Source organism: Metopolophium dirhodum, chromosome 9 (assembly GCF_019925205.1).
Source record: "Metopolophium dirhodum isolate CAU chromosome 9, ASM1992520v1, whole genome shotgun sequence".
NCBI classification, from domain to species: domain Eukaryota; kingdom Metazoa; phylum Arthropoda; class Insecta; order Hemiptera; family Aphididae; genus Metopolophium; species Metopolophium dirhodum.
In genome coordinates this window covers 10,433,597-10,459,680 of record NC_083568.1, presented here as the reverse complement: position 1 = coordinate 10,459,680, position 26,084 = coordinate 10,433,597, and the positions used below count along the sequence as shown (strand labels likewise).

The 26,084-nt window shown below is 30.2% G+C and overlaps 3 protein-coding genes across 7 annotated transcripts; 2 read left to right on the top strand and 1 right to left on the bottom strand.

Moving 5' to 3' along the window:
* Positions 1–58: 58 nt before the first annotated feature.
* On the top strand, positions 59–2,425 carry LOC132951663 (cysteine and histidine-rich domain-containing protein morgana-like). Its single transcript, XM_061023491.1, has 6 exons — positions 59–279; positions 676–782; positions 853–1,137; positions 1,211–1,384; positions 1,455–1,643; positions 1,707–2,425. The coding sequence occupies exons 1-6, from the start codon at positions 201–203 to the stop codon at positions 1,914–1,916; spliced, it is 1,044 nt and encodes a 347-aa protein (XP_060879474.1). The 5' UTR covers positions 59–200; the 3' UTR covers positions 1,917–2,425.
* Positions 2,426–4,293: 1,868 nt separating this feature from the next.
* Positions 4,294–11,162, top strand: LOC132951660 (lysine-specific demethylase 3A-like). The gene is made up of 6 exons (XM_061023485.1): positions 4,294–5,064; positions 5,480–5,544; positions 6,398–6,535; positions 6,594–8,326; positions 9,414–10,280; positions 10,393–11,162. The coding sequence occupies exons 1-6, from the start codon at positions 4,988–4,990 to the stop codon at positions 10,597–10,599; spliced, it is 3,087 nt and encodes a 1,028-aa protein (XP_060879468.1). The 5' UTR covers positions 4,294–4,987; the 3' UTR covers positions 10,600–11,162.
* Positions 11,163–13,613: 2,451 nt separating this feature from the next.
* LOC132951661 (uncharacterized) lies at positions 13,614–21,029 on the bottom strand. Of its 5 annotated transcripts, XM_061023489.1 has the most exons (13): positions 19,929–20,081; positions 19,775–19,860; positions 19,378–19,635; positions 17,824–18,395; positions 17,566–17,752; positions 17,420–17,500; positions 17,239–17,354; positions 17,068–17,155; positions 16,827–17,005; positions 14,617–14,727; positions 14,366–14,515; positions 14,013–14,263; positions 13,614–13,945 (listed from the first exon to the last, which is right to left on the bottom strand). In XM_061023489.1, exons 3-13 carry the CDS (start codon positions 19,378–19,380, stop codon positions 13,908–13,910), a joined length of 1,776 nt encoding a protein of 591 aa, XP_060879472.1. In that variant the 5' UTR covers positions 19,381–19,635; positions 19,775–19,860; positions 19,929–20,081; the 3' UTR covers positions 13,614–13,907. The 5 variants fall into 5 exon arrangements, with proteins under 5 accessions (XP_060879472.1, XP_060879473.1, XP_060879470.1 ...); XM_061023490.1 differs by lacking the exons at positions 19,775–19,860; positions 19,929–20,081 and adding an exon at positions 20,846–21,029; XM_061023487.1 differs by having other exon boundaries at positions 19,378–19,656; positions 19,775–20,081.
* Between the last annotated feature and the right edge of the window lie 5,055 nt (positions 21,030–26,084).

The following is a 26,084-nucleotide window of genomic DNA, read 5'->3' as shown; positions in this document are numbered from 1 at the left end:
GCTTTATGTGATTAAAAACTTAGCAGCTAGCGTTCCTTTTGGCAATCATTTCAATTATTCAATTTTTTTTGGCATTGTGTGTATGTTCCTCGTTTCCACTGCCATTTGCCGCTGTTCGTCTATTGTATAAAGTTTATATTTTATTATTTTCACCTTCTTCTATTTAAGCAATTATAAGTTAATACTAACTAAAACCGACAATGTGTGACGATTCGAATTTGATTTTGTGCTATAACCGTGGATGTGCTGTGAAATTTGATCAAGCCAATAATCCTGAAGGTAGGTTGTACCTATTTTATTTTAACACGAAAATTATTCTACCTATGCTTAAAGAAAAAAACCTAGCAATCGGTAAGAAGCATTACATTTTGAAATAATTGGTTGGCACGACCGAGAAATCCATTCAAACTAATTGGTTACTACAATAGTACAACCTATTGGATAAATAGATTAAGCAACTACTATATTACCTACTTACATAATAAGTCATGGTCCCTTCAATACTGTTATAAATAATTTTTACTGTAAGTCTGTACTTTATAGTGGAAAAGTTGCTACGCTTACATTGAAAGTTTAGTACGAAGTACTTATAGATGATTCCCCTGTTAATTCAATCTAAATATTTAACTGTTTGATAATTAATTACCTAACAGTCTTTTTTTTTTTAATTATTAGATTCTTGCGTATATCATCCAGGTGACCCTTTTTTTCATGATGCCTACAAGGGATGGTCGTGCTGTAAAAAGAAATGTACCGATTTTACTGAATTTCTTAATATAAAGGTAATTCTTATATTTATTATACTTTATTATATTAATATTACTTATGTGTTTAAATATTTATATGTTTAAGGGCTGCACAAAGGGTTACCACAATGGTAAAAAGCCAAAAGAGCCCGAAAAGTATGTTCCAGATAAAGAAAGCAAAGTTGATGTCATTGAATATCATGCCCCAAAATCAGTTTCGTTACCGAGACCGTCATCTAATTTGCCATTGATAAATATTAAACCGACCATATCCTCTATTCACTTACAACAAATGACCGCTTCTGCTATAAGTAATACTAATGGAAACGAGACAAATAGTTCAACTGATATTCCAATTGGTACTATGTGTAAAAACAATGGATGCAAACAGGTCTTATCAATTTATGTTTTATTTGAAAAAAATTATAAACATTGTCTTTATTAACAAAGTTTAAATATTATAGGCCTATGAAGGTGCTGGAAAAGGAAATCTTACTTGTGACCATCATCCCGGTGTACCTATATTCCATGAGGGTATGAAATATTGGTCCTGTTGTAATAAAAAAACGTCCGATTTCAATGCATTTTTAGAACAAGTTGGGTGTTCTCAAGGAAAACATTGTTGGATTAAAGAAACGGTAATTTCATGTAATTATTGCTTTTGTTAGTAAAGTAAAAAATTTTCAATGATTTTTTTATGTGTTACAGAAAATTCAAGGACATACTAACTGCCGTTTAGACTGGCATCAGACTGGACCCTGGGTTGTAATATCAATCTTTGCAAAGAAATATGACCCAAACACTTCTTTTGTGAAATTATCTCCTGTTAAACTATCTGTGGAACTAAACTTCCCTTTTGACAATTCTGTGTTTTCTAAAAATATGGAACTTTATGGGGTATTTATTTGCCATTTTTAGTTTCAAAATTAAATATTTAATTAATGCTAATTTAATTTTTAGATTATCGACGTTAATACAAGTTGTGTGTCCATGTTGCCCACCAAAGTAGAAATAAAACTTAAAAAGGCAGAAGCTGTATCATGGGGTTTATTGGAATATCGAAAGCATACACTTTCAAATGGTACAAAACAAACTTTAAATTCAGGAACAAATGACAAACATGAAAATTCAAATGGCTTTGTTGAAAGTGTTGACCTCGGGGATCTTTAATTTATAAGATCTATTGAATTATGTTTTAATTTTTGGTTAAAACATTAATCATTTTGACAAATATTTGTAACTGATATAAAAGTTATGTTTCTGTATTTTTTTTCCATCATGTGTTTATTTAGTGTTAAAATACTCTCACGGTTAACAATGTTTTCTCTTTTTAAATCAAATATTTACTAACAGCAAGATGTTTTTTGCCTTATTGTTTGAGGTTTATTATTATTTTTTTTTCATAACATATTTCCCATTAGAAATTGTAATTTATGTTTCCACAAAAACAATATAATGATACAACTATGAAAAATTCTACACATTGCTTAATTAATTAATATTTTTTTAAATACATGTTTCTGACGTATAGATTAGATAAGTTAGATTCATGTACAAAATTCAAAATTGTTTTGTACTATAATATTGTATAAATCACGTAATTAGGTAACTAGTGTACAAAATGGCGGTAGACCGCAAAATGGGAGATATATGATAATTATTATAATATATTAATATTATATTTGTGTATAATGTATTTATGTATACGTGTTATATCGAGATTTTTTAAGTGTTGAAATGAATTTGTAATTTTGGTATTTTGATACATGTTATTTTCAATCCATAGATTGAGTACATACCGAAGAAAAAATTTAATAGACCAACGGCTTTAATTATTTGGTGCAATGGGTTCATCAAGTATATCAACCATGAAAATTACAAACGCAACTGTTCTGTCGATCTTAAATTTTTTGAGTGCAATTGCTGGTCTCTTTTCAGAATGTCTTTCGTCGTTTTGTGTACAATGATATATCAATATACATAGGTGCAATTTGGAGGGTGTCTTGGGGAAGATTAGTACCTCCAGTTTTGAAATGAGCACCCACATAATATTTCTGCCATTTGTGGACTAACTGAAAAATAAGAGTTCAGCATGTCTTGAATTTTGCACCACAGCCGATATTGATTTCAAAACACATTATATTACAGTAACCTAGTCGATGACGAGATACCTATACTTGACATTCAAGTATTCGCATTCAAATGGATATTTCTTATATTTTTGAATATAAGTATTCAACATTTTGTTGAAAAGATCTTATAGCAACAATATATACTAATCTATGGCAACAATGTACCATGTAGGAGACAATCAATATTAGGTATGTTATTGGTATTTGTATATATTGACCGTTGAAAGCGAACCATTTTTAAGGGGTTGGATTTAGGCAATATTCTTTATCTATTGAGTGTTGTGCGACTGATCATTATTTATTAATCATTAGTGTGCAAGAGTTCCCCGAACGCTTTATGTAATTAAAGATATTAGATAAGCTACGAATAAGATTCTTGGAAATCCGTAACATAGGTACGCAGTCCGCAGTTGCATGACATATTTTGCGATTAAAAAGTTTCAATATATTGTAAGTCCCAATAAGCGGAAGAAAAAATCACCCAGTACCAAAAGCCAGATTTTAATATTGAAAATAAATTTAAATTCCTTATTCTTTTTTCTTGGTTATGTAGGAAATGGATTTTCGATCAGTTGTATTGTTAAATTAGCATCGTACCAAATACATTTTTTTTCTTTTAAAAATTCAACTTAACTTTAGTGTAAGTAAAAAAAAAAAATTGAAAATCTGTTTCTACATAATTAAGGAAAGCCAATATGAAAACTATAATAAATATGGGATTCGAATATTTTTTTAAAATTAAATTTGGACTGGAAGTGTATTTTTTTTCTTCTGCTTTTTGGTCTAAATGTCCGAAAAAACGACCCGCTTTCAACAGCCTTATGATATAGCCGATATAGGTAATTTATTATATGAATTTAAACTTAACATAACCTAAGACAAGGTTTAGTTAGATTCTATCTTAGTCTGTGGACTGTGGTTGACACTATATCTGGCAGTGGCGGATCCTAGGCTTAATTTTTTTTTTTTGGGGGGGGGGGGCAAAAGTACAAAAAGTTCTAAAATTGGCTAAACAAAAGAAAACTACGGCGATTTAAGGTTAACCTCGCTTAACTCACCCTGGATCCGCCACTGAGATGGTATTCATTTTATTCCTATATATCTGTGTTCACAGTAAGTCTGATCCCGATATTATTCGATATTTCGATGCACCATCACCCACTAAGTATAAGGTCTATCGGACCCCAAAACCATACACACATTGAACCATAGACGTATAGTATAATATTATATTAGACGTCTATGCATGGAACGATGGTTTCATACCGATATATTGTAATAACGTACACTCGAATTTGTTTCTCATGAATGTTGACTGTTTATTAAATATACACACAATTTGCTGATCATACAAGCTACAGTCTATAAAACGTAAACAGGGTTATGTTTCAAAATAACACATACATTTTTCAAAAAACGCTAAAAACATGAACATCCTTATACAACGCGGGTCAAAGTAGCGAGTAGCGACCCAAGCGTACGCAGCGCAACATGTGGCCGTTTAATCGTGCGACCAATATCGGGACGTTATCACGAGCGGAGTTTGGTCCCCTTGTTCTATTATCCTTGTCATCGTGATCATACGGAATATCAGACTCTTCTACAAGCCCGAGATCTCATATTCCCATATTGTTACTCCATGTACCAGTATCCCGATGATTCCCGGTGTGCGTTGATAACAGTGTGCGTGCGCACCTCGACCGATGCCGATCGACGGCTGACGGCCGCACAAAGATTACCTTAGATCATAATATACCATAATATAGTATGTATACACAAAGTACTGTGTTGTTGATAAGGGCATCATTGACCATTCGAGAGGACGACGTTGGAAAATACATTTCTTATGGAAAACCTCCTAAACCGCCTCTGACCGGGCCACCGTTCCGCCGTCGTGATTTTCTCACTGTTCACACACCCACGCACGGCTGTGAGTTTGACGTCCCTTGTGCATCAGGACTACCGCAGGCCACACAGTCCGTCGTTTGGGATTTGTTTGTCCGTCCGTCCACAGCCTCATATTATGCTGCTCGTCTGTGAAAGAAATGCTCGTTCATGTCTGGCCGTCGTGTGAAGTAGGTTTTGCTCGTCTTGCAAATCCCTAAAACCATGTTCGGCCCCAGCAACTATACGTTACCGCTGAACGAAGCGCAGGGTAACGATGTGCAGCTACAAACAGACGTCGAGTAAGCATGCCGATAATACATTGTGTGTGATGCCTCACTTCAGCAATATTCCTGTAGAGACCGTATTGGGTATTCATGCTTTGCAGTTAACTAGTAACGGACTATAGTGATAACATTAAAATTCCTAGGGGTCCAGCTCGACGCCGGACCTCTGAATATAATATTATGTACAATATTATGTTTCAAATAGATTTATAAGTTTCCTATTTGTAGATATTTTCTCTGCTTAGTTACAAACCAAGCTTCTATTTATGTACCATTTTTGTTTTAAATAAAACAACTTTATTATGGTCCTTATAATCTGATAGATTTGAAATATAATGTATGTCAAACCAAAAGCAAATAGTACCCATAAACATTATTTTAAGAAAATATATATTACTTATTAGTAACCTAACATTAATTTTACTTTTAGAATGAAAGTCATGAGCGATTATACGGAAGTGATAAGCGCTTCTGATGCAGATAAAATTATTGAATGTAAGTGTAATGTATTTATTATTATATGTAATTACTTAGTGGTATAAGAAGCCTCAAAATTGCTCAAATAAATTGCTATTTTTGGAAAATTATGTATAGTAGCCAATTTTGAATATAAAATCAGAAAATAACAGGAAGTTCAGTTTAAACAGAAATTTTATTCAATAATTGTATGCAAAAATATATTTTTGGTTGTATTAATTTTTTAAAAATAGTGATCGCTTGCTACAATTGCCTAAGGCCAAGTTCATATTTTACTGTTTAGAGTTAAATATATTTAAATTTTAGGAACTTGTTACAAACATTATGTTTCCTACTTAATAAATATATGGAACATGAAATGACACAGTTTAGTTTGAACCTAACTTAAGCCTGAGCCTCAAAGCTAATTCACCAATTGGTAATAACTAGCAAAACTGACAAGTACATTCATTAAATTAAATTTTCATTTAAAAAAAAAATTTGTATTTCAAAAACTTTCTTTAACTTCTTTAAGTTAAGAACTTTCTTCTCTACCTCAAATGTTGATTACTGACAGAAACCAAATGACAAACGTAGCACGCTACTCAATATTTTCCACTTTGAAGATAATTTATCAAAAATTATTATTAATTATTATTATATTAAAAAGTAACCATTAATTGTATATAATATACCTAGTGGCAATTAAGTTATTTTTACATTTTATTCCTTTCTATGATAATAAACAAAGCGTTACGTAAAATCGGTTAGAAAATAATAATATCTGTACCATGCCCAAAAACATATTTGTTTAAAAAAAATTTTTTTTCCAAATAATATTTTAAATAGCTTTAAATTGGTACTTATTGATTTTTGAATGTTGTTGATATAGATGAAATTATAACTGTTGGAGAGTTAGAAGACAAATCATTTACACATTTAGAAAATTGTGTATCAAATGATGCATATAATGATAATCAAGATTCCAATTCAAGATGCAAAATGTCCATAGTAGAGTTATCACCAACAAGTAATACAATAAAAAACCTAAATTTTTTTTAAAATAATGAATTTTGTATGTTGTTTAGGTTATAATGATCAAATATTATCTGATACATACATATCTGGTACATTTAATGATAATCAAGATTCCATTTCAAGATGTAAAATGTCCATAGAAGAGTTATCACCTTCAAGTAATACAAATCATGTGTTCAAAGTAGAAAGCGAAAATTCTTGTTTAGATCATTTAGTTGAATGTGTGATTAATGATACATATGATGATACATATGAAGAAAATAAACAATGCATACAAGCAGCAGTGAGTTTGGACGATGCTTTCAGACAATGTTTAAGGGAAATTAATAGTGACTTGTCTAATGACGATTATAATTTTGATAATAATTTAAAACAATTAAATAAAAATGATTCATCAACAGAAACAAATCACAAAAGAAAAATATTACATTCAGATGAATTAATTACTACTGATAATGATAATAATAGAAATTGTAGCTGTGGAATTCCCAAAGATCAATCCTATTTTGAAAATACTAAAAAAAAAAGAATAGTTGATGACATGATTCACATTGCATTGCAAACTCCAAAATCTTGTCAAAAAGTTAATCATAATATTTATTTTAATGAATCTGAAATAGAATACTTTAGAAAGACTTATGAGAGATTTTTACAAAAAAGTATTTGTCTTACTTTACCACCACAGATTGATAAATGTATTGAATGTCGTGTTTACGATATGAAAGATAATTTGACCAAACGTGATTATGATAGTATTACGTGTAGGTTTTATGAATTCCGCCAATTAAGATTTCAAAAGTCTGGAATGTTGGCTGTTGCTGGATATCCAGATCCTCATAAAAATGTTGAAAGTATCGATTTGAGTTTGTGGTTACCTAATACCCACTTATCTGATTCTAGTGATTTTGATATTCAAGCATCAACAAAAATTTTGGGAGATGCAGGGGGTCAATTTTGCATGTTTGTTAAGGATGAAATAGACGCATTAAAATATAATTTGCCACATAACGGAAAACCACGGCAAATACTATGGAAAAAAAGTGTTAATGGAATTAGAGAAATGTGTGATGTTTGTAGAACGACAATATTCAACCACCACTGGTGTTGCCGTAAATGTGGGTTTGTAGTTTGTATCGATTGCTTTAAAGCCAAACTTGATGGTAATCAACTGATTGAAAAACAAACCATTGTACAAAGAAATTTTAACAAAAAAATTTGGTTACTTTGTTCAAACGAGAAAGAACATCAGATTGAAAAACTTTTCATAACCCAAATATTGGCTGGGAATACTTTAAAATTTATTTCAGAGCTCTTGCATGATACATGTCATACTCATAACATACCTTTAGATTGTAGTTGCAATGAAACATTGGAAAAGATTTTCCCTCCTAATTCTGCTGATCCTATTTTTGACAATCTTCTTAAAATCTATGAACAATTTCCTGATACAAAGGATAAAGAAGAACACAGTTTAGAAGGAATGAAAGGTATAATGAAGAGACAATATCTAAAGTATTTGGATAAGTTTTGTGATGATAATTCAACTAAAGGAACTCAAGAAGTTGAATCTGACAGTAAAGGTAGTACTAGTATTGCAAGAAATAATGTTGAAGATGCAATTTATACAGTTGGACATATCATCAAAAAAAAAGAATATTTTCCACCCAAATTATCTTTATTGTCGGATGATAAAACCCATGCACCACCTCATATGTGGCTGTGTGAAGGACATCTATTACGTTTATTAGATCCAAAAAGTGACATTAACTATACAATTTTTCAGGTATTTAAAAATACTTTTTTTATAATATTTCCATATTTTATTAGTATTATTTTAAAATTTTTAAGAAATGTACTAATTTATTATTATGCATGATTCGGGAAAGCAAAATATACAGAAGAAAAAATATAAAGTTTCCATAGAAATAGAGAATTTATTTTTACAGTAGAGTATACTAAGAATATTAAAAATTAGAAAATGTCTAAATTTTAGAGATATAAAACTGTATAAGTTTATTCTGGAAAAAATGAAATATGTGGTTAGTAAATTGAAAATAGTAATAAATCGGCAAAATAGCAAATATTTAAGAAGTTTAAATATGATGTAAAGCTTAAAAATTCTTGTTTTGAACTAGAGTTTGTTATCATAAATCAATTTAATTTAAAAAAAGATAAGTCAAGTAATTTAAATGGGTATTTGAGTCAAGTGGTTGAAGAAATCATTACCTTTAATAGGACTGGCGGTATTTAAAATGTTGACACCGGTATCCAATATTTGCTGATTTTCAGAAATTACCAATATACAGATAACATATATCGATAATTATCAAAAATTCCATACCTATCTTGGTAAATACTGAAAACAACACTGTACCTTAGTAATCCGTATATTCAGTAAAAATGTTTAAACTTAGAAAAACTATTTATTTAAAAATTATGTTGGTAATTATTATGATTATATAAATTATAGATATAAATGATATTTTCAGCAACAACTAAATACTGAATTCTAAAATACTCTCCAGCCCTAGTTTATAGACCAATATAATTATATAGACACAGTGTTTGGAATTTGTGTTAAAATTGATATACATTTTTTAATTAATGGGTTGATAGTGTAGTATAAAAAATTATGTAAGATATGTTATACTATTTTGAATTATGAGAGCTTCTGAGATAATATTAGTAATAATAAATGGAAAAGTTAGAGTAGTGATGGATTTGTAAACTGTTAGAAAAGAAAAATATTTAGACATATACATGGTCAGATCTACTTCTTTACATGCAGCCACTCATGTGTAAACTGAATATACAATTAATTACATGTCATTTTTTTTTAGTTACAATTTAATGTGTATTGTATTTTTCAGGAACAATGGAGACGTGGACAACCCGTATTAGTGAGCGATGTTGGCAATAAATTAAACTCTTCGCTATGGCATCCAGAATCATTTTCTCGTGATTTTGGCAATCAAATTAATGACTTGATTGACTGTACCACTAGTGATGTAATTTCAGACCAACCAATGAGCAAGTTTTGGAATGGTTTTGAAAATGCTGAGGAGAGGTTGTTTGATAAACAGGGCAATGTAATGCTACTGAAACTAAAAGACTGGCCGGCTTCGGCAGATTTTGCAGAAACATTACCTGATAGATTTCGAGATTTGATGAATTGCTTACCACTGAAAGAGTACACTCACCGTAATGGTAAATACAACTTGGCTTCTCATCTTCCAGATTGCTACATTCGACCAGATTTGGGCCCAAAAATGTATACAGCTTATGGTAATGCAGGTACAACTCACAAAAAAGTTGGCACCACAAACCTGCATTTGGACATATCAGATGCTGTTAATGTTATGGTTTACGTTGCAATCACAAAGAACTGCAAAGACTATGATTACGATTGGCACGTAAGGGAAGCATTACAAGTCATTGAAGAAGCCGGCTGTGATGATTTGACATTGAGACGGATTTACGTGCATGGAGAAACTCCGGGCGCTCTGTGGCATATTTACCATGCATCAGATGCTGACTCGATTAGGGATTTGTTAATCAAAGTCTCAGTTGAACACGGTACACCTCTGGAACAATTCAGCGATCCAATACACGATCAGTCCCACTATCTAGATGAGTACCTTAGGGAGCGCTTGTATAGAGAATACGGAATCAAAGGATATGCAATCGTTCAGTATTATGGCGATGCAGTATTCATTCCAGCAGGTGCACCTCACCAGGTATAAAATACATATGTAAATTGGATATTAATATCTGATATTCATTTAAGGTTTAATTAAAAATAATGTTTTTATATTAAATTTATATTATATTTTGATTGTCTTTTTTTAGGTCAGAAATTTACACAATTGTATAAAAGTAGCTGAAGATTTTGTATCCCCAGAAAACGTCCATCATTCATTTCGTATGACACAAGAGTTCCGGCATCTAACGGACAGTCATACTAATCACGAGGATAAGTTACAGATCAAAAATATTGTGTTTCATGCAGTCAAAGACTCAATTTCAGTATTGACGCATACCGAACATGAACTATAAGTAACTTAAAATGTTTTTGTGTGTTAACAATTTTTAAAATGTTTTATAGAATATTTACAACTTTAAAATATTTTTTGTAACCTACCACTTAAAACATTTTTTTGTACATTTCAATTGGAAATTACCATATGTTGCCATCTCATTTTTAGTCAGTTTTTTTATTTTGAAGTTTTAATTATTCTAAATAACATAATAATATATCAATTGTTTTTAATTATTAAGGCTGTGTACATAAATATTACTAATTGTTATGACATAATAATGGTTTATGAAAAATAAATTTAACTTCTATTTTATTATTGTTCCTTAGAAAACAATTTCTGTATGTGATAAGAAAATATACTCACATTTTTCATTGACATTAATCGTCGCTTCAGACCATGTTTATTTAAATTAATGAAGCAATAATTGACTATCCATTTGTAAAAATATTTTTAAATGAACATTGTTATTCTATTATGTAAGTAATTATGGTAAATGTTTACAATTTTGAAAATGCTATTTTTTAAATGTATTGTATCATTTTTTTTAGAAAAATTTAAAATTAAAAAAAATTTAGAATTTTAGCTGATTTGTATCAAAAAAACACTTACCTATCCATTTAATACCCAAATCTTCCTCAAATTTTATCTTTTTTTAAAAATTAAAAAAAATAATCTAATTTCTTGTACATACGATTAAAAATATATCGTCTAAAATGGTTGGTGGTTTTGATTTTTGTTTAATATCTAGATAAAAAGCTCTTCGCATTCCATTAACAATAAGTACTAATTCTGTGAACTTGCTAAATATCAGTGTATTCGAAAAAACAATTCTTAGCATAGATGGTTTGTCAGTCTGGATATTTTATAACTATTATTATAAATTACAACAGAATAACTAAAATCGTTAATTTATTTTTTTTTGTTTCTATGGTAATAAACAAAGCATTAGAAATAAAAATCCCGTTTTTTTCGTAATTTGTTGGTAGTTTTTCCTGTAACATTAAATAACTATGGAGAAAATCAAAATATGACCTATCTAAAGTACCATCTTGATCCAATTTGTTAAAATATGGGATACTATATGTTGAAATCAAAGCACTTCTTCTGGTATAAATTTTGTATACAGGATAAAAAAAAAAAAATAAATATTCTCGGCTCCACTCAGAATCTAAAAAAAACATAGTTGTGACATAATTGAAGGCCCTGGTGCAATAACCAGCTATGTGCAAATTTTTTCAAAAATGATATTTTAGTATAGAAATATTCAGAAAAAAAATCTTGATCTATGCAAAAACTAAATACGTCCAATAAAAATTGTTGAAATAAAATAATAAAAACTGATTTTTAAATTTCCCGACGTATCTGTTAAAACATAAATCCATTTTTTATTCATTGGGCGCAAAAACCAAATACGTTTAGACATAACTGGTCATTGCTCTCAACATTTCTATTCAAATTTTAATATTGACATGAACATAACATTTAAACCGTAGATAATGGGTTTAATTGATGTATCTTATTCTTACAAAAAAAAATAATAAGTTTTTAATTTTTGGTTCATTTACCATTTTTTTAGATAGTTTTTTGTTTCCTGAACAATTTTTAAAAATGAATGTACCTAGATTTTGCACCGGGGCCTTCAATTCAGTGGCGGACTGGCAAGGGATGCGATCGCACATGCCCCCATGTACATTTGAAAAAATAATTTAAATAAACTGCTTACAACAAAATAATTATTTCTAATCGTCGCCTTGTAGCCGATCGCTGGCACGGACAACCATTGTCATGTATTGTCGACAAACAACTACCGTGTATTGTTATCATTTAATATTGTTCACTACGCCCGCCATGTCCATAGCTGTTGTTTGATTATTTTTATTTGGTGTAAAACAATAACGCACCAGCCTAACATACGTCTTGTCTTACAAATTTCATACATTTTATTGAATGGTGAACGCTGAACCTGAACTAGTGCAACTGGAATCCTAGTTTCCAAAAAAGATAAATTAATTTAGATTTAGTTAATATAAGAAGATGATTTTAATTCAAACAATTCAGGTAAATGTGTAGGATTTTCAAGTACTTTACTTATGTTTATAACATATACCTACTTAAGTCTTAAAACTTGTATTTTCATTTTCAGAGAATGATTGCAAATATTGTCTTCCATTTGTATTTTGCCTTCTACATAAATACAATTTTCATTCTTCAGCATACACTAATTCATATTTAACTTAGAAATTAATATTAACACTTGCTTGTTCTTAAGTCTCAAGTTAATCGTGAACGTAGTTTCTCAAAACTAAAAACTAATAAAACGTGTTTGCGAGCTTCATTAAGACAAGAACTTTTGGAAGCGTTACTACTTATTAGTATTGAAAAGGATAAAATTCCCAGCTCTGAAAGAATTATAAACGAATCAGGTAAAAGTACCAATTTACTTTTAACAAAGTTTTTGTAATAAATTTAAGATGAAAATGATTTTTTTTTTTTATTAAATTTTATCCATATTTTATTAATGACTATATTTTTTGTTGAAGAAGTACTAATGACTTAATTAAGAGAAAAAAAAGAAGATTTTGAATTTATTAAGTGGAATTTAAAGTATTTATTTGTATTTATTATCTTTTAGGTATTGTTTTTATTGACTAATTTAAAATTTATTTAAGTATTTAAAAAGCTATTTGTGCGTTAATAAATATAGGTAGGTATAGACAAATAACATAAAAAAATGAAGCATAATACATGTTATAAGGAGCTAAGGTTCTCATAAAATCGTTTCTACCAGAAGGCTATAGCCCGGGCCCCTCATATAGAGCGCATACAGGGCCCTTATGTCCCAAGTCCCAATCCACCACTGCTTCAATTGTTCTTTTTTTTTTTTCTTAAATTCTGAATGATTCTCATGATTGTAACACAAATCCACAAGATGCCACGTAATGTTATACATTTGTCAATTAATACAGTGTTAACTATCATTGAAAGATTTAGTTTGTAAACATACTTAATTTAATCTAAAATTAAGGTAAAACCGGTAAAAGAATAAAAAATTTTATTGATAGTTTAAGATAGTAAATCGTAAATGTAATGATATTTTTATTCTATTAATACATCCAATTAAATTTGATTACATTACATACAAATATTTTTCTTTTAACTATATTATATATTATAAGGAATGACTATGACATAATTAAAAAATAAATAACACAATTAACTTGGTAGTATGAAAATAAAAATTAAGAACACTGATCTCAAAATTACACTTGTAATCAATAACATTTATAAGAATTTGCAATTTCAAATCTGTTGATAAAATGCAATTTAATATCTTCGTTTTTTAACTTTAGGTTCCAATGATCCTAGAAAACAATTAAATTATAATACATTAATCATAATATGATTTTATGTCTTAAGAAAAACACTCACTCATATCTTTGAGATTATTAATATCTTCTACATTTTGACCAATGACTGTAGCAACTACTTTATTTATATCTAAAGCAGATTCCTGAATGTTTGGAGAGTTATTTGATTTTTTTAAGGCTGGCAAAATCTTATTTAAATCAATATTTCTTAACAAATCCGGTTTCTTTATTTTCAGTTCATTTATTATTAATCTAGCAGCAGCTTCTACAGCAGTAGTATGTACAATATTTTCATCTGTGTATAACGGGCACCTAATAATCAATCATAAATATATTTTTTTTACAATATAATTTATGATTCAAATATATAACAATAATATATTAAATAAATTATTGACTGTTAACAAAACCCACTTATTTTCCATCACTGCTTGGTGGTAAAAATGGCCATAATTAGAGTCGACTGGCTGCCTACAGATGTAGCACATTTGTTTACCACAGCTGCAAGTCATTTTGTTGCATCCATCTTCTTTAACAAACTTACGTTTGCAATGATAACAAATTCTACATTGAACAATCGATAAAATTTATAAAATTAATAGAATATGTATATTATGGGGTTACTATAATTATCTAAGTCTAAACTACAAATACAACTTGGTCACCTTATGAGTACTTCAGTCATTTTGTTTTCAATCATGGTTCTAACTTCTACTTCTGGAGCTTTTTCTATTTGATCACATCTGTATGGGAAATGACTTTCTTCCCGACATTGCCTAAAGAAATTACATTTTTTATTTACACATATTATGATTGACAGAAGTACTAATAATAAATAATCATAATACTTAGTATTTTGACAATGAAATATAGTAAAATCTTAAAATACACAAACAACAGGGGTCATAATTGGAATGTCACTAATAAAAAAATAATTAAGACATTCATAATTAATCAATCAATATTTGAAATCCTATTATTGTAATTATTTAGAAGAAGAAAATTCATAACATTTTCCTTCAAACCATTATAACTATTTGGTTGTACCTAATTCAAAATAATATTAATTGATGACTTTAGAAAAATGTAGATGGTTCAGATTTAAAATATTCATACTATATTATACATCTTTCATTGTTTACCAATTACAGGGTCTATATAGCATCATAGATAAATAATTATCCTGATTACTAGTTTCCAAATTTTCATAATCTCTAAAAATTCTTATCGAATTGTACTGTAAATATGTGCAAAATTATTACAATAAATTGAAAATTTAACATAAAATATATATAAAAAAAGGCAAAAATACTCTGTGTCTAGAAGCCGAGACGTTGCAGGGAAAACGCACCTAATAATTTTTCCCCACCATAGCAACATTACAACAATAGTACTAAAACCCTTCCAAAAAAAAAAATATCTTCTTTAATACCTAGTAATATATAATTTGGATCAGCGGTCGTCAATAGGTGGTCCTCAAAAAAATTTGAAAGTTACTTGCAATAATATTTTATGAACCTTCCAGCGAGCCCATATTGTATAATCACTATGTATCAAAGTATTGTATTATGTTGCTGTGTAGGTTTGGTAAACAACAAATTAGAATAAACACTTAATAATGCAATCATCATTATCGCATTATCGACCTTATATTCATAAACTATACAAAACTTATCAGTTGAACGGTAATAAATTAATAATGTAAAATGTTATTATAAGCTATAAGTGGTCCGTAGAATTTTAAGTATAGATTTAGTAGTCCCAGAGGCGTGCTCAGAATTTTGGATAAGGGGGGGGGGGGGATTTGGAAATTTTTTTAAAACAAAATATGTGTTGTTAAATTTAGCGTTATATAGTTTATCTAGATTACCGCCTGCGCGAAAGTTTTGAATTTTTTTTCTGACACCTATGTATTCATACAATCAGTTAAGAACGATGGTGCAAAAATGAATTGGCAGAAATCATAAGTTTTTATGGTACTGCCTTACAAAGTTCACAATTTTCAATTTTTTTATTTTAAAAACTTAAAAAAAATACATAAAATAAAAACTTTTAAAAATTATGGTGCAAAAATATATTTTGACACTCACCTATGGTGGTTTTACATAACAAGTCGAGGGATGTTTTGTCCGAGCAAGTGCAGCAAGCAGGTGACCACACTGGGTATATGAAAATTTCAAAAATTTTAATTAGGTATAACTTTAAAATAAGTCTGGCTGCCAAATTCAGACTTTCCCATAATTTTCAGCATGCTTTAATGTATATGTATGTTAAAACAAAAAAAAATTTTTAAAATGGGTTGTTCAGTAAAACAGAAAAGTTCCAAACTCGCGGTAAAATATTGAGTTGTACGAATGCGAGGTAAAATACCAAAAATTGTGAACTTTTTTAAGCTCTAACTTAAAATTAAAGGCTTTCGGAAATTAATTTTTTCAACATGATTCTTATTAACTTGTTGTAATATATAGGGTTCGAAAAAATTAAAATAAACGTGTAAATTGTATACCTATATACAACATAGCGACCGGTGGATTTCAAGCTACCTGCAACCTGACCTTTATTCTTTTGTGTGTGTTTTATCGGCGTGTAGATAGGAATAAGAGTAGAAATTAATAATTATTTATTATTGGTTACCATTAGTTATACGAGTAGATCAGGTACAACCTTTTTACGGGCGACAAAGTGCATGGGGTCGGCTAGTATATTATATTCGTAAAGTGACCATAGGGGAGGGGGGGGGGGTTGAACCCCTAAACCCCCCATTGAGCATTCCCATGAATGGTCTGCGAGGTCCAAAAGGTTGGCGACCGCTAATTTGGATTATTTTGTATGTAATTTGCCCCTAAATTATTATACAATAAAATCATGCTCTTACCTGCAAGTTTCTTTTTTGCATTCAGGATTCAAGCAGTTAATAATTTTGAGATCAGGAGACAAAATAACAGAGTAATCACAAAATGCACATGTTTCAAGTCCTTCAATGTCGGCTGCTTTAATTTCTTGTGCTTGCTTCAACCTCATTATACGTTGATATAGTTTGTCATCAACAATACTCTGATAATATAAAAATTAAAGTCAATCAACTATCAACTGAGCAATAAAAAATAAATAGTTACTTTTATCATTGTTAAATTAAATTCTTCACCACAATCAGCAAAGCATTTAATATCTACTTTACTTCCACCAACTGCAACTTCTGTCCCTCTAAAACAATATAAAAATAATTTAGTTCGATAATTCTAATAATATATAATATTTGGCTGTTTAATAAAAATGTAAATATTTACTTTTTTATACATGCTGAACAAAATATATGTCCAGCTGGACAGGAAAAAACTTCACTGGTTAATAGTTCATTATCGAAACAGCATCCACAAGTGTTTAACTTGCCAATAGACTTAGCCTATAAACATAATTTAAAAATCACAGCAAAGATATATTTAAAGATATTATATTAATATAATTTACTTGTTCAACTTGAATTCTATGTACAGTTTTTACAGACTCTATATGATTCAGAATTTCATCTTTATGATCAAGGTATGCTATCTATAATAATTATAAATTACATGATAATAGTACTAAAAACATCAATAAAATAATTTTATAATTACTTCTTTTAAAAATTCAATATTTTCTGTTGTCTTGTAATTGACTAGTTGACGACTACCGAATGATTTTCTTTTATTCTTTAAATAAACTGGTGTAGGATCAGCTAGTAAAGATTCAACAGTATTTGTTAAATTGTATTTTTGTTTAAGCAACTCAGTGCGAAGCTTTGCCATTGAAACAAGATTATACCTGATAATATAAAAAAATTGTGACCAAGATGAGTATTGAGTACAATCAAAATTGTTATAAGTAAAACTTACCTTTCACTTAAATAAGACAGTGATTCATTATAATGTGTGGACATTGAATTCAATTTTATATTTTTGAAGTAATTAACTGGATCAGGACACATCTTTAAAAACTCTTGAACTGTGAAACCGTTTCTTAAATTCTTAACAATAGCCAAATGATTAACGTGTTCATTGTACTCTTTTAATCTAGGATAGTTTCTTTTATTTGTAGTAATTTGATCAATGAATTCATATAGTTTATTGTCATTATTGGCATAAAATTCTCCGACTATATCCAAGTAAATTGGGTCGGCATCTGGTATAATATCTTTTAAATTTTTAGTCAATTGTACTGCGTCAGGAGATATGATTAATTTGTCTTCATATTGTATTTTAAAAAGAGTTGCATCGAGGTTATTCGTTGTAACATCAAGTTTGATAAGCAAATACAAACGGCTTATATCACTATGAATATCAAGTGCTTTAATAACATTTGACATATAATTTTTGTACAAAGTCTGCCAGCCATAATTTTCAAATTTTAGATAGGCAACACATTCTGCTAGTGTAAGTTCTTTGTCAAATATTGTTACAATTCCAGCCTAGAAAAACAATTAATATAAGTTATTGTGCATATTTTTTTTAAAAGAAACACCAAATTCGTGATAGTAGTTAATACAGAAAATAAATATAATAAATATTTTATTTTTATTTCATTTACACTATTCACAATTCAATGCTACAATCAAACTTTATATTCTGTAAAATATCTTTCTTATATGAATACCAAATTATCTATATTACAACTAGGGGTCTCCATTACACGTGTAAGCAGTTACACGGATACACCTTTTTTTATTTGAACAGGGTTTGGCATTAATTTACAACACATAATACTTTGATTTAAAATACTTCACCAAGCATAATATATTATGTTATCTGTTTTATTAACACAGATTTAAATAAAAACTACTTAACAGTATTTGTTTAGTTTTTACTATTAAAATACCAAAATAAAATCTGTATTATAAGTTAATTATATCAATAGTATCTAAAGTAGGCGTCTCCAACTGAATATAAAGACGGTAAAGCAATTTTAAAGCATGAAAAATCAATAAGAAATTGGTAGAAAAGTTTAATACCATTAAATACACTTTTGGAAGTAATTCATAACTAGGCAAGGTACAAGCGCCAAAGTTTACATCCAAGGTATCTGTTGCCAACTGAAAACTTAAATGGCAATAGGGATTAAAATTAAAATGCTGCAATAGTATATTGTAATGAAAATATCTGTTAGTACTATTATTACGAACGTTGGTGGGTTTGCGTAAAAATTAGATATTCGACAATGGATATTTTTTTAGTCTAAATTAATTTAAATGAAATTATGTAATTATAGTAATTACTTAAAATAAAAAATTAATAATATCATTCCTCAACTAATAGTTGGTTATCAATTATCATGAAACAACGCAATTAATGTAATTGGGATGTTACGTGTTTAGGTGTAGGTCTGATTAGTCCGATTTCTAAACTAAATTTTACCAGTTTCCACATTTTCAAAAAACGCAACATTCAACTTACCATTGCCGGACGGATCAAATTCAACAAATTTGGTATCAAATCTTAAATTTGTGTAGCGTGTCCGCACACCGCAATACTACAGTATTTGGCAGTTGACAGATGAGCAAGTCGTAGATAATCAAGACATCAACAGCCACGGCAGGAAAGATACATTTAATAGTGGTGTTTGGCCATAGGAACACGACTGCCGTCGACTATGATTGAATTCAAATCACTGACAACCGTCGTCGGCGATTGACATTGTTAGGTAACGTTTTGCTGTGTAACGTCAAAACAGAACTATAAAAGTATCATTTATATACATAGTGAAAACGTAATTATGAAAATAATAAAACGTTTATAAATCTAAAACATATCACAATATATAATATTATTAACACATCCAGTCACCACTAACCTGGCAAGATAAATGCAAATACGGAGGCAAATGGTGGTAAATGGGTAGGAGGTGAATTGTACGTGACGATAAAATAACAGCAATCACTAAACGTAATATCATACATCTATAACTATACTTGCATTAATTCATTATTATTGTTATATTATATTACTTGCGATGCGACTTGTAAGAACCAACATGGTATATTAATAATACTATCGTACACAAAATACAAAAATATTCAGTTTCATATTATAGACGTTTTAGTGCACATGTTTTTCCCTTATCAAACGTATGATATTTTAATATTGCACCGATCGCACAGACTGAATACGATAACCGATTACAGGAATAAACTGATTACCGAGAAAACCAGCGAGCTCTTGTGGACTGTAGTAGTGTGGTCTTGTCATAGAATAATACGGATACGGATTGGGTCTTGTCCTCTTCTACAGTTCTACATGACTATGCTTGTTTTGTATATTATACATGATATATATTATTTTTTTATAGTACATTATTAAGGACTTAGATTATTGTTATGGAAATAATGGAATGTATAGTGATGTACATGTAGTGGCGATGAAAGATACGAATATGAGGGATACGAAAGATTCAAAGATGTTACATAGTGATCGCCATGATAAAGTAAATATTATTTAAAGTTAATTGTATAATAATTTTTAATATTATATAAACGTAGATTTAATTTAATATGGTGGCTGCGTCAAATCTCAAATACAGCAATTTATTAAATTATAATTTACTTGCTAAAAGCTTATGACAATACCTTTGTAGTAAGTAGTAGGTACCTACACTTACTTAAACAAAAATATATTTCATTTTCATATATATTATTTCAATAGGAGTTTACATAAGTAATACAATTATTAAATAATTATGATGGATACAGTAACAATCACGAATCTCGATCATTAGATAGTATCTTAACGACGATTCTGAAATCAATGAAATGTGACGTTAAAACAATTTATTTAACACGCATTTTTTAATGCAGGCCTTATCGCATACCCGTATATAAATTTTTAACGGCGATCCGTAAAATATAACAAAAATAATAATACATACCTACTTGTTGTTTTCGGTTCGTTCAGAATCTGAAAAAGCCTACTTGTCCAGATGAACGCATTTATACCTAAATAGTAAATATTGTATAGGTAATTAAATTTCAACACAACAGAAATTAAATAATCCACTTATTTTCCAACACACATGTGAAACTATAAAATTAAATTTATTATAGGTTATAATAGGTCAGGTAGTCACTGCAGGAACACGTAGTTGTTAGCCACGGTCTTAGCTAATTCATGTAACTATAGGTATGGTACGACTGCTTCGCCCCACTCCCACACAAATTAGTGTAAATAGTAAATACTAATTAATACTAAATATCTGCCAAACAACGAATTTTAAGCAAGCTACACGACTGGAAACTGACCGAATCGAATCCCACAACCGTGGCGACACAATTAAAAAGTGAACTTCCGAAAACATTTCCGGATTTGCGCCACTGGGAGCAGGGATAATCATTTGGAGGTAACATAGACCAATAATCAATATAAAAGCGACACTGTATCAGCAGGCTGACCGGATTCTAGTTTACCTGTGATATGAAGTCAGAACCTCAGAAAACATTGAAAGGGACTTGCGCATCAACCTGAAGTTATATGTTTATTTTTTGTTTCGGTGCGTACTTGTTGCGTTCCAAAACGATTTAAAATAGTATTACCACGGAACTGTGGTATCACGGACTAAGATATAAAGGACTGGAAACGACATGGTCAGCGGGGGCCGGGGGACGGCCACCAAAAGGTTCCACACAGTGGGGACCAATGTTTTCAGCGCTACTACAACAGTACAGCACTGTCTATCTTAGTACGTGGACATTATGGTTTCCCAACGAGTTATGATAAGACGGAATAGGATTTCAATCACGGACAAGAACAAGACTGGAAATGAACAATGGTGCATTAGAAGATAAGGTCCGACCACTGTCACCCGCCCGCCTATTAAAGCGGTACCGTAGAACCATAGGTACCGCTTATTGAGGCAGTTTTAGTTCAAATTTAACTCACTAGCGCAGTAGCGATGCAGGTTATACTTATTTGAGGTTATGTAATATAATTATTAAAAACACAGACTGAAGTGGTTAAAAAGTAAAAACACGTTAACACGATATAAATACTTACATAATGCCGTAGCAAAAATAAATAATAATGCAATTGGTATGCATTATTTTGTCATCGTTCATAATGCGCCTGCGTTCTCTCTTCAACAGTTGTACACACCGCCACTCTGGCCCACGATTAAGGAAAAACCTTATACCGTATACCTTAATCCGTGCTCTGGTCCAAGAGGAAGCAAATCAAGGTTAATATGATAAGATTGCGGTGGCTCTCTGATACGCGTCCGGCCGGCGACGCGTGAGTCATGGGTTCAATCCCGTACCTTGCATATTTTTTAAATTTAATTCTTTATATATCTCCCAAGACCAGCCACAGGACTTGTAGTTACGAAGCACTAATTTAAACAGTCCTACGGTACAACAACTCAACTAACTAATGAATAATTTTTTTAATTGAAATGTTAGATTTTGGCTAACGTCCCCACAAACAAAAATTACATTCCCATAAGTACAGTGTGCCAAATAATTTGTGGTAGCAACTGCTGTAAAACGTCTCGCGGTGGGGAGAATCACCAACTGATAGTTAACACTCATATATATTATATAAATAACTATGGGTGGGTTCAATAATAGCTGGTAGAAGTTATATTATACTTATAGGTACAGGCTTATTCAAAATGATGCATCTGACTTCAAATACTTTTATATTTTTAGTTTTTAGGTTTAGTGTAATTTATGATATATACTAGCTGTCCTGCTCGACGTCGACTGCTAAAGATTTGTTTTTTTTCCATACATTTATGTGAACAAAAATGTATACACCAATAATTATGAACTAATTATAATAGTAATGTAACCAATGGTAACCAAAAAAATTAACAAAAACTAAATAAATATTCTATTTTCAAGAGCTAAAAAAAAACGATTGCCAAGTCAAGGATGTTAACTTTCTTGATTTTTAATTTTTAGAAATTTATTAACTGATATCATACCCAAGCGGTATAAGAATTTGAATCCAGAAAAATTTCGGTGTGAACCATAGATAATATAAGAATGGATAGGACATGCCTATATACCAGTTCCATATGGGGCCGTGTGCTTTTTCGGTGAAGAGGGAACGTAAAGAGAGAAAGACGATATGGGGCTTTTTAAGGTTATGTGCAAAACTATTTTATTAAATAATAATGATAACATGTTAGTCAGTTATATTTATATTCAGTTTGTATTTTGATTGTTGTGCCACTTGTGTCTGGAAAATTACTCTTAAACTCTAAACTTTGTTAAATATTTAAAATATTTATTATTATTTATCAATTATCATTTCAATATTTGCCCCATATAACCTTAAAAATAGTATCACTAAAGTTGCATGTGATAAGTTCTTATGTCCTATCCATTCTTATATTATCTATGGTGTGAACAGCCCCACAAAAAATCATTTTCATTTTCATTTAGTGAGATAGATCTCCGAAACCAGTGAGTGGATTTCGTTGTTTGGGGTATTGTTAGATTCACATTGGTTAGGAGAACTGCAGTGAAGATTTTCAGAACTTTATCTTTAATAGTTAATTCACTGTAGAGCATTAAAAAAAAGTTAAAACACATTTTATTGGACGTTTTTTGATGTTTTTCAGCTTTACAGATTTGTAGTGAATTAACGATTGGAGATAACTTCACTGCACTTCTCCTGGCCAATGTGAATCTAACAAGACTCATTTGCTGAGTTATATTTTTATTATTTTCCTATTTAATACAAATTCTTGAAGATCTCAAAATTCAGACTTTTTTTCATTTCAATTACCATACTTACTTGATTAAGAATCAAGAAAGTAAAATGTGTGTGAGTTACCCTTTAGCTACCTATAAGGGTTGATAAAATAAGCTATAAACACCCTACAAGTTTCAAGGAATATTGGTATAACTTGTTATTTAAAATAGTCCTGTAGTTTTTAAGTCTATTAACTTTGGATATACCCACGCTTGTTAAAAATATAGTGACCAAATATCAAAATATTTTAAGTTTAAATTATTATATCCGATTAAAACATAGGGGCAGGCCTTGCACAGCATTGGGGCCCACTGGGTTAACATTTTTTTTTGTTTTTCATTGCCCATTAATTTGATTCATAATAATTTTATTATTATTTTGTATTTAATTCATACAATGAAAATGTAAAAGCCTGGTCCGTTTTGACTTGGAATTGTTTATCTAAATATTAAGGGGAAATTACTCCTGAGCCTGGAGTTACATAAATAAATTTGTTGATTGTTTCAATGATGAAATTATTTATCGGTTATTTTAAATTCAAGACATCTACCAATAATATCCTATCCAGCTATCTAAGGACTAAAGAATACTCATGGTATAAAGTCAGTTCGTCTTTTTGTAAGTATCTATTAATTTTACAATGCTCAAAAAAGGGGGACCCATACATATACATTTGCATCTTAGTCTTTGCTTCTCTAGTTACGACACTGTCCGATCAACTATATTATATTAAGTAACCAATATCAACAGTTTACATTAATTAAAAAAAAATACAAATTTCTACTAATTTGCTAGTATAATTAGCCATCTTTCCCGGCGTTTCCCGCGAGACTAGCTGAGGTGATAATTATTGAGGTTTTGTGATTATGCTAGCAGTATATTAACCCCTGAGGTGCGTTCTTAAGTGTATAATTGCTAACTCTAAAATTTCAAAGTTATATTAAGTGTGTCGTATTTACTTCATAGCTTGTCCGGTGGTTTTTGGTGTGTTAATAACTTTAAAGTAGAAAGCCATGTATTCGATTGTCTAGCTATTAGTCACCTTAAATGATTTACGTACAACTAAACCACCTAGTATGCGAGAAGTGCATATATAACTAGGATTGAATTTAAAATAACAATAATTTAAAATAGTTCTAATATTAAAATTGGAAATTTAAAAAATAACGTAAAGAAATTTGGAAAAAAATGCAAAAAGAACATTTGTCGCCAATGTTGAACATTTTTTCTAAGATGTAATATACATTAAACCCTTCTCCGAGACTAGGCACGCGATAGAACTGCTGGCAGTATGGTATACATGTTAACGAACGCCCGAGTGTCCTGCGGTCGTAATTAAATTAGTCACTCTGAAAGTGTTGCGCCAACTGTGCACGTACGGGTGCCATGTCACGGTGATATAGAGTTAATGTTTGTAAAATTAGTAATGTCCAGGGAAAGAATACGCCGATTCTGCGTATCCCCACCCAATTCCCTGCCATCGAAACCGGTTCCACTGTGGCAGAAAGTCGCAGAAAATCATTAAAATGCGCAGAAGAACCAATTTTCGTCGGTCTGTGGCGTGTCTTTTGGTGATCAGAGTATGAAGTTAGAACTCAAATTCGTTCTATGCATATCCTCTGTAGTTGAATTGACTCCGCTAATAATTTGGCACCTCTATGGTTGACTTAATTCATTATTTATTTTTGTTTATATCCATTTAAAATGTGTTTATCCATAAACATAACAATGAATTCTTCTTTGTTTTATTGTCCTATATGTGCTCAGAAACTACTGGACCATTTTCAATAATAATTATATCAATAGATTCTTATGACTAGTTGGGGTTTTTTTAGCTTATTTTATCAACCCCCTAAGTTACGATATAGTATGGTAGCTCACACATTAATTTAGTTTTGGTACAGGAAAATGGAATATTGTTTCATTTATTTAAATGGTTACAGTCTTACAGATTATAATTAGTAATAAATAAATATAAATATAATAAATATAATATAATGATTATTGATGATACATTGAGGACAATTAAAAATTAAGTTCTTAATTTGACTGTTATAGGACCCGCACATAGCATCCGAGTTAGAACGAGGTCATCACCGTTTCCTATCTTCTGCAGGTTATTTCTTAGGTGTTGAACTGCAAAAATTTAAACCCACATGTACATAAACTATTTGAATTTACGTCTGAGCTAAGCATCATGATCTCACCTTCACATCCTATTAAACTATATCCACTACCGTGAGGGAATAACTCCAGACATATTAGATATTATATTATTATTCTAATCTCAAACTTCAAATCAAGCCATTTCCACTAAGTCTTAAATGAACTCAACTCAGACCATATCTTCGTCTTAACAATTTTAAGAACCTAACCTGAAACAAACCTTCAGTTCCAAAACAAATCTTCAAAGA

What these genes read in the sequence shown, in the direction of transcription:
- LOC132951663 (XM_061023491.1), top strand. Translation starts at nt 201, where the DNA reads ATGTGTGACGATTCGAATTTGATTTTGTGCTATAACCGTGGATGTGCT. An exon ending in CTGAATTTCTTAATATAAAG is followed by an intron (nt 783 to 852) that starts GTAATTCTTATA and finishes TATATGTTTAAG; the next exon opens with GGCTGCACAAAGGGTTACCA. An exon ending in AAAATATGGAACTTTATGGG is followed by an intron (nt 1,644 to 1,706) that starts GTATTTATTTGC and finishes TTTAATTTTTAG; the next exon opens with ATTATCGACGTTAATACAAG.
- LOC132951660 (XM_061023485.1), top strand. Translation starts at nt 4,988, where the DNA reads ATGTTCGGCCCCAGCAACTATACGTTACCGCTGAACGAAGCGCAGGGT. An exon ending in CAGCTACAAACAGACGTCGA is followed by an intron (nt 5,065 to 5,479) that starts GTAAGCATGCCG and finishes TTTTACTTTTAG; the next exon opens with AATGAAAGTCATGAGCGATT. An exon ending in TTAACTATACAATTTTTCAG is followed by an intron (nt 8,327 to 9,413) that starts GTATTTAAAAAT and finishes TGTATTTTTCAG; the next exon opens with GAACAATGGAGACGTGGACA.
- LOC132951661 (XM_061023490.1), bottom strand. An exon ending in ATAGAATTCAAGTTGAACAA is followed by an intron (nt 17,355 to 17,419) that starts GTAAATTATATT and finishes TTATGTTTATAG; the next exon opens with GCTAAGTCTATTGGCAAGTT. An exon ending in ATGACTGAAGTACTCATAAG is followed by an intron (nt 14,516 to 14,616) that starts GTGACCAAGTTG and finishes TGTTCAATGTAG; the next exon opens with AATTTGTTATCATTGCAAAC.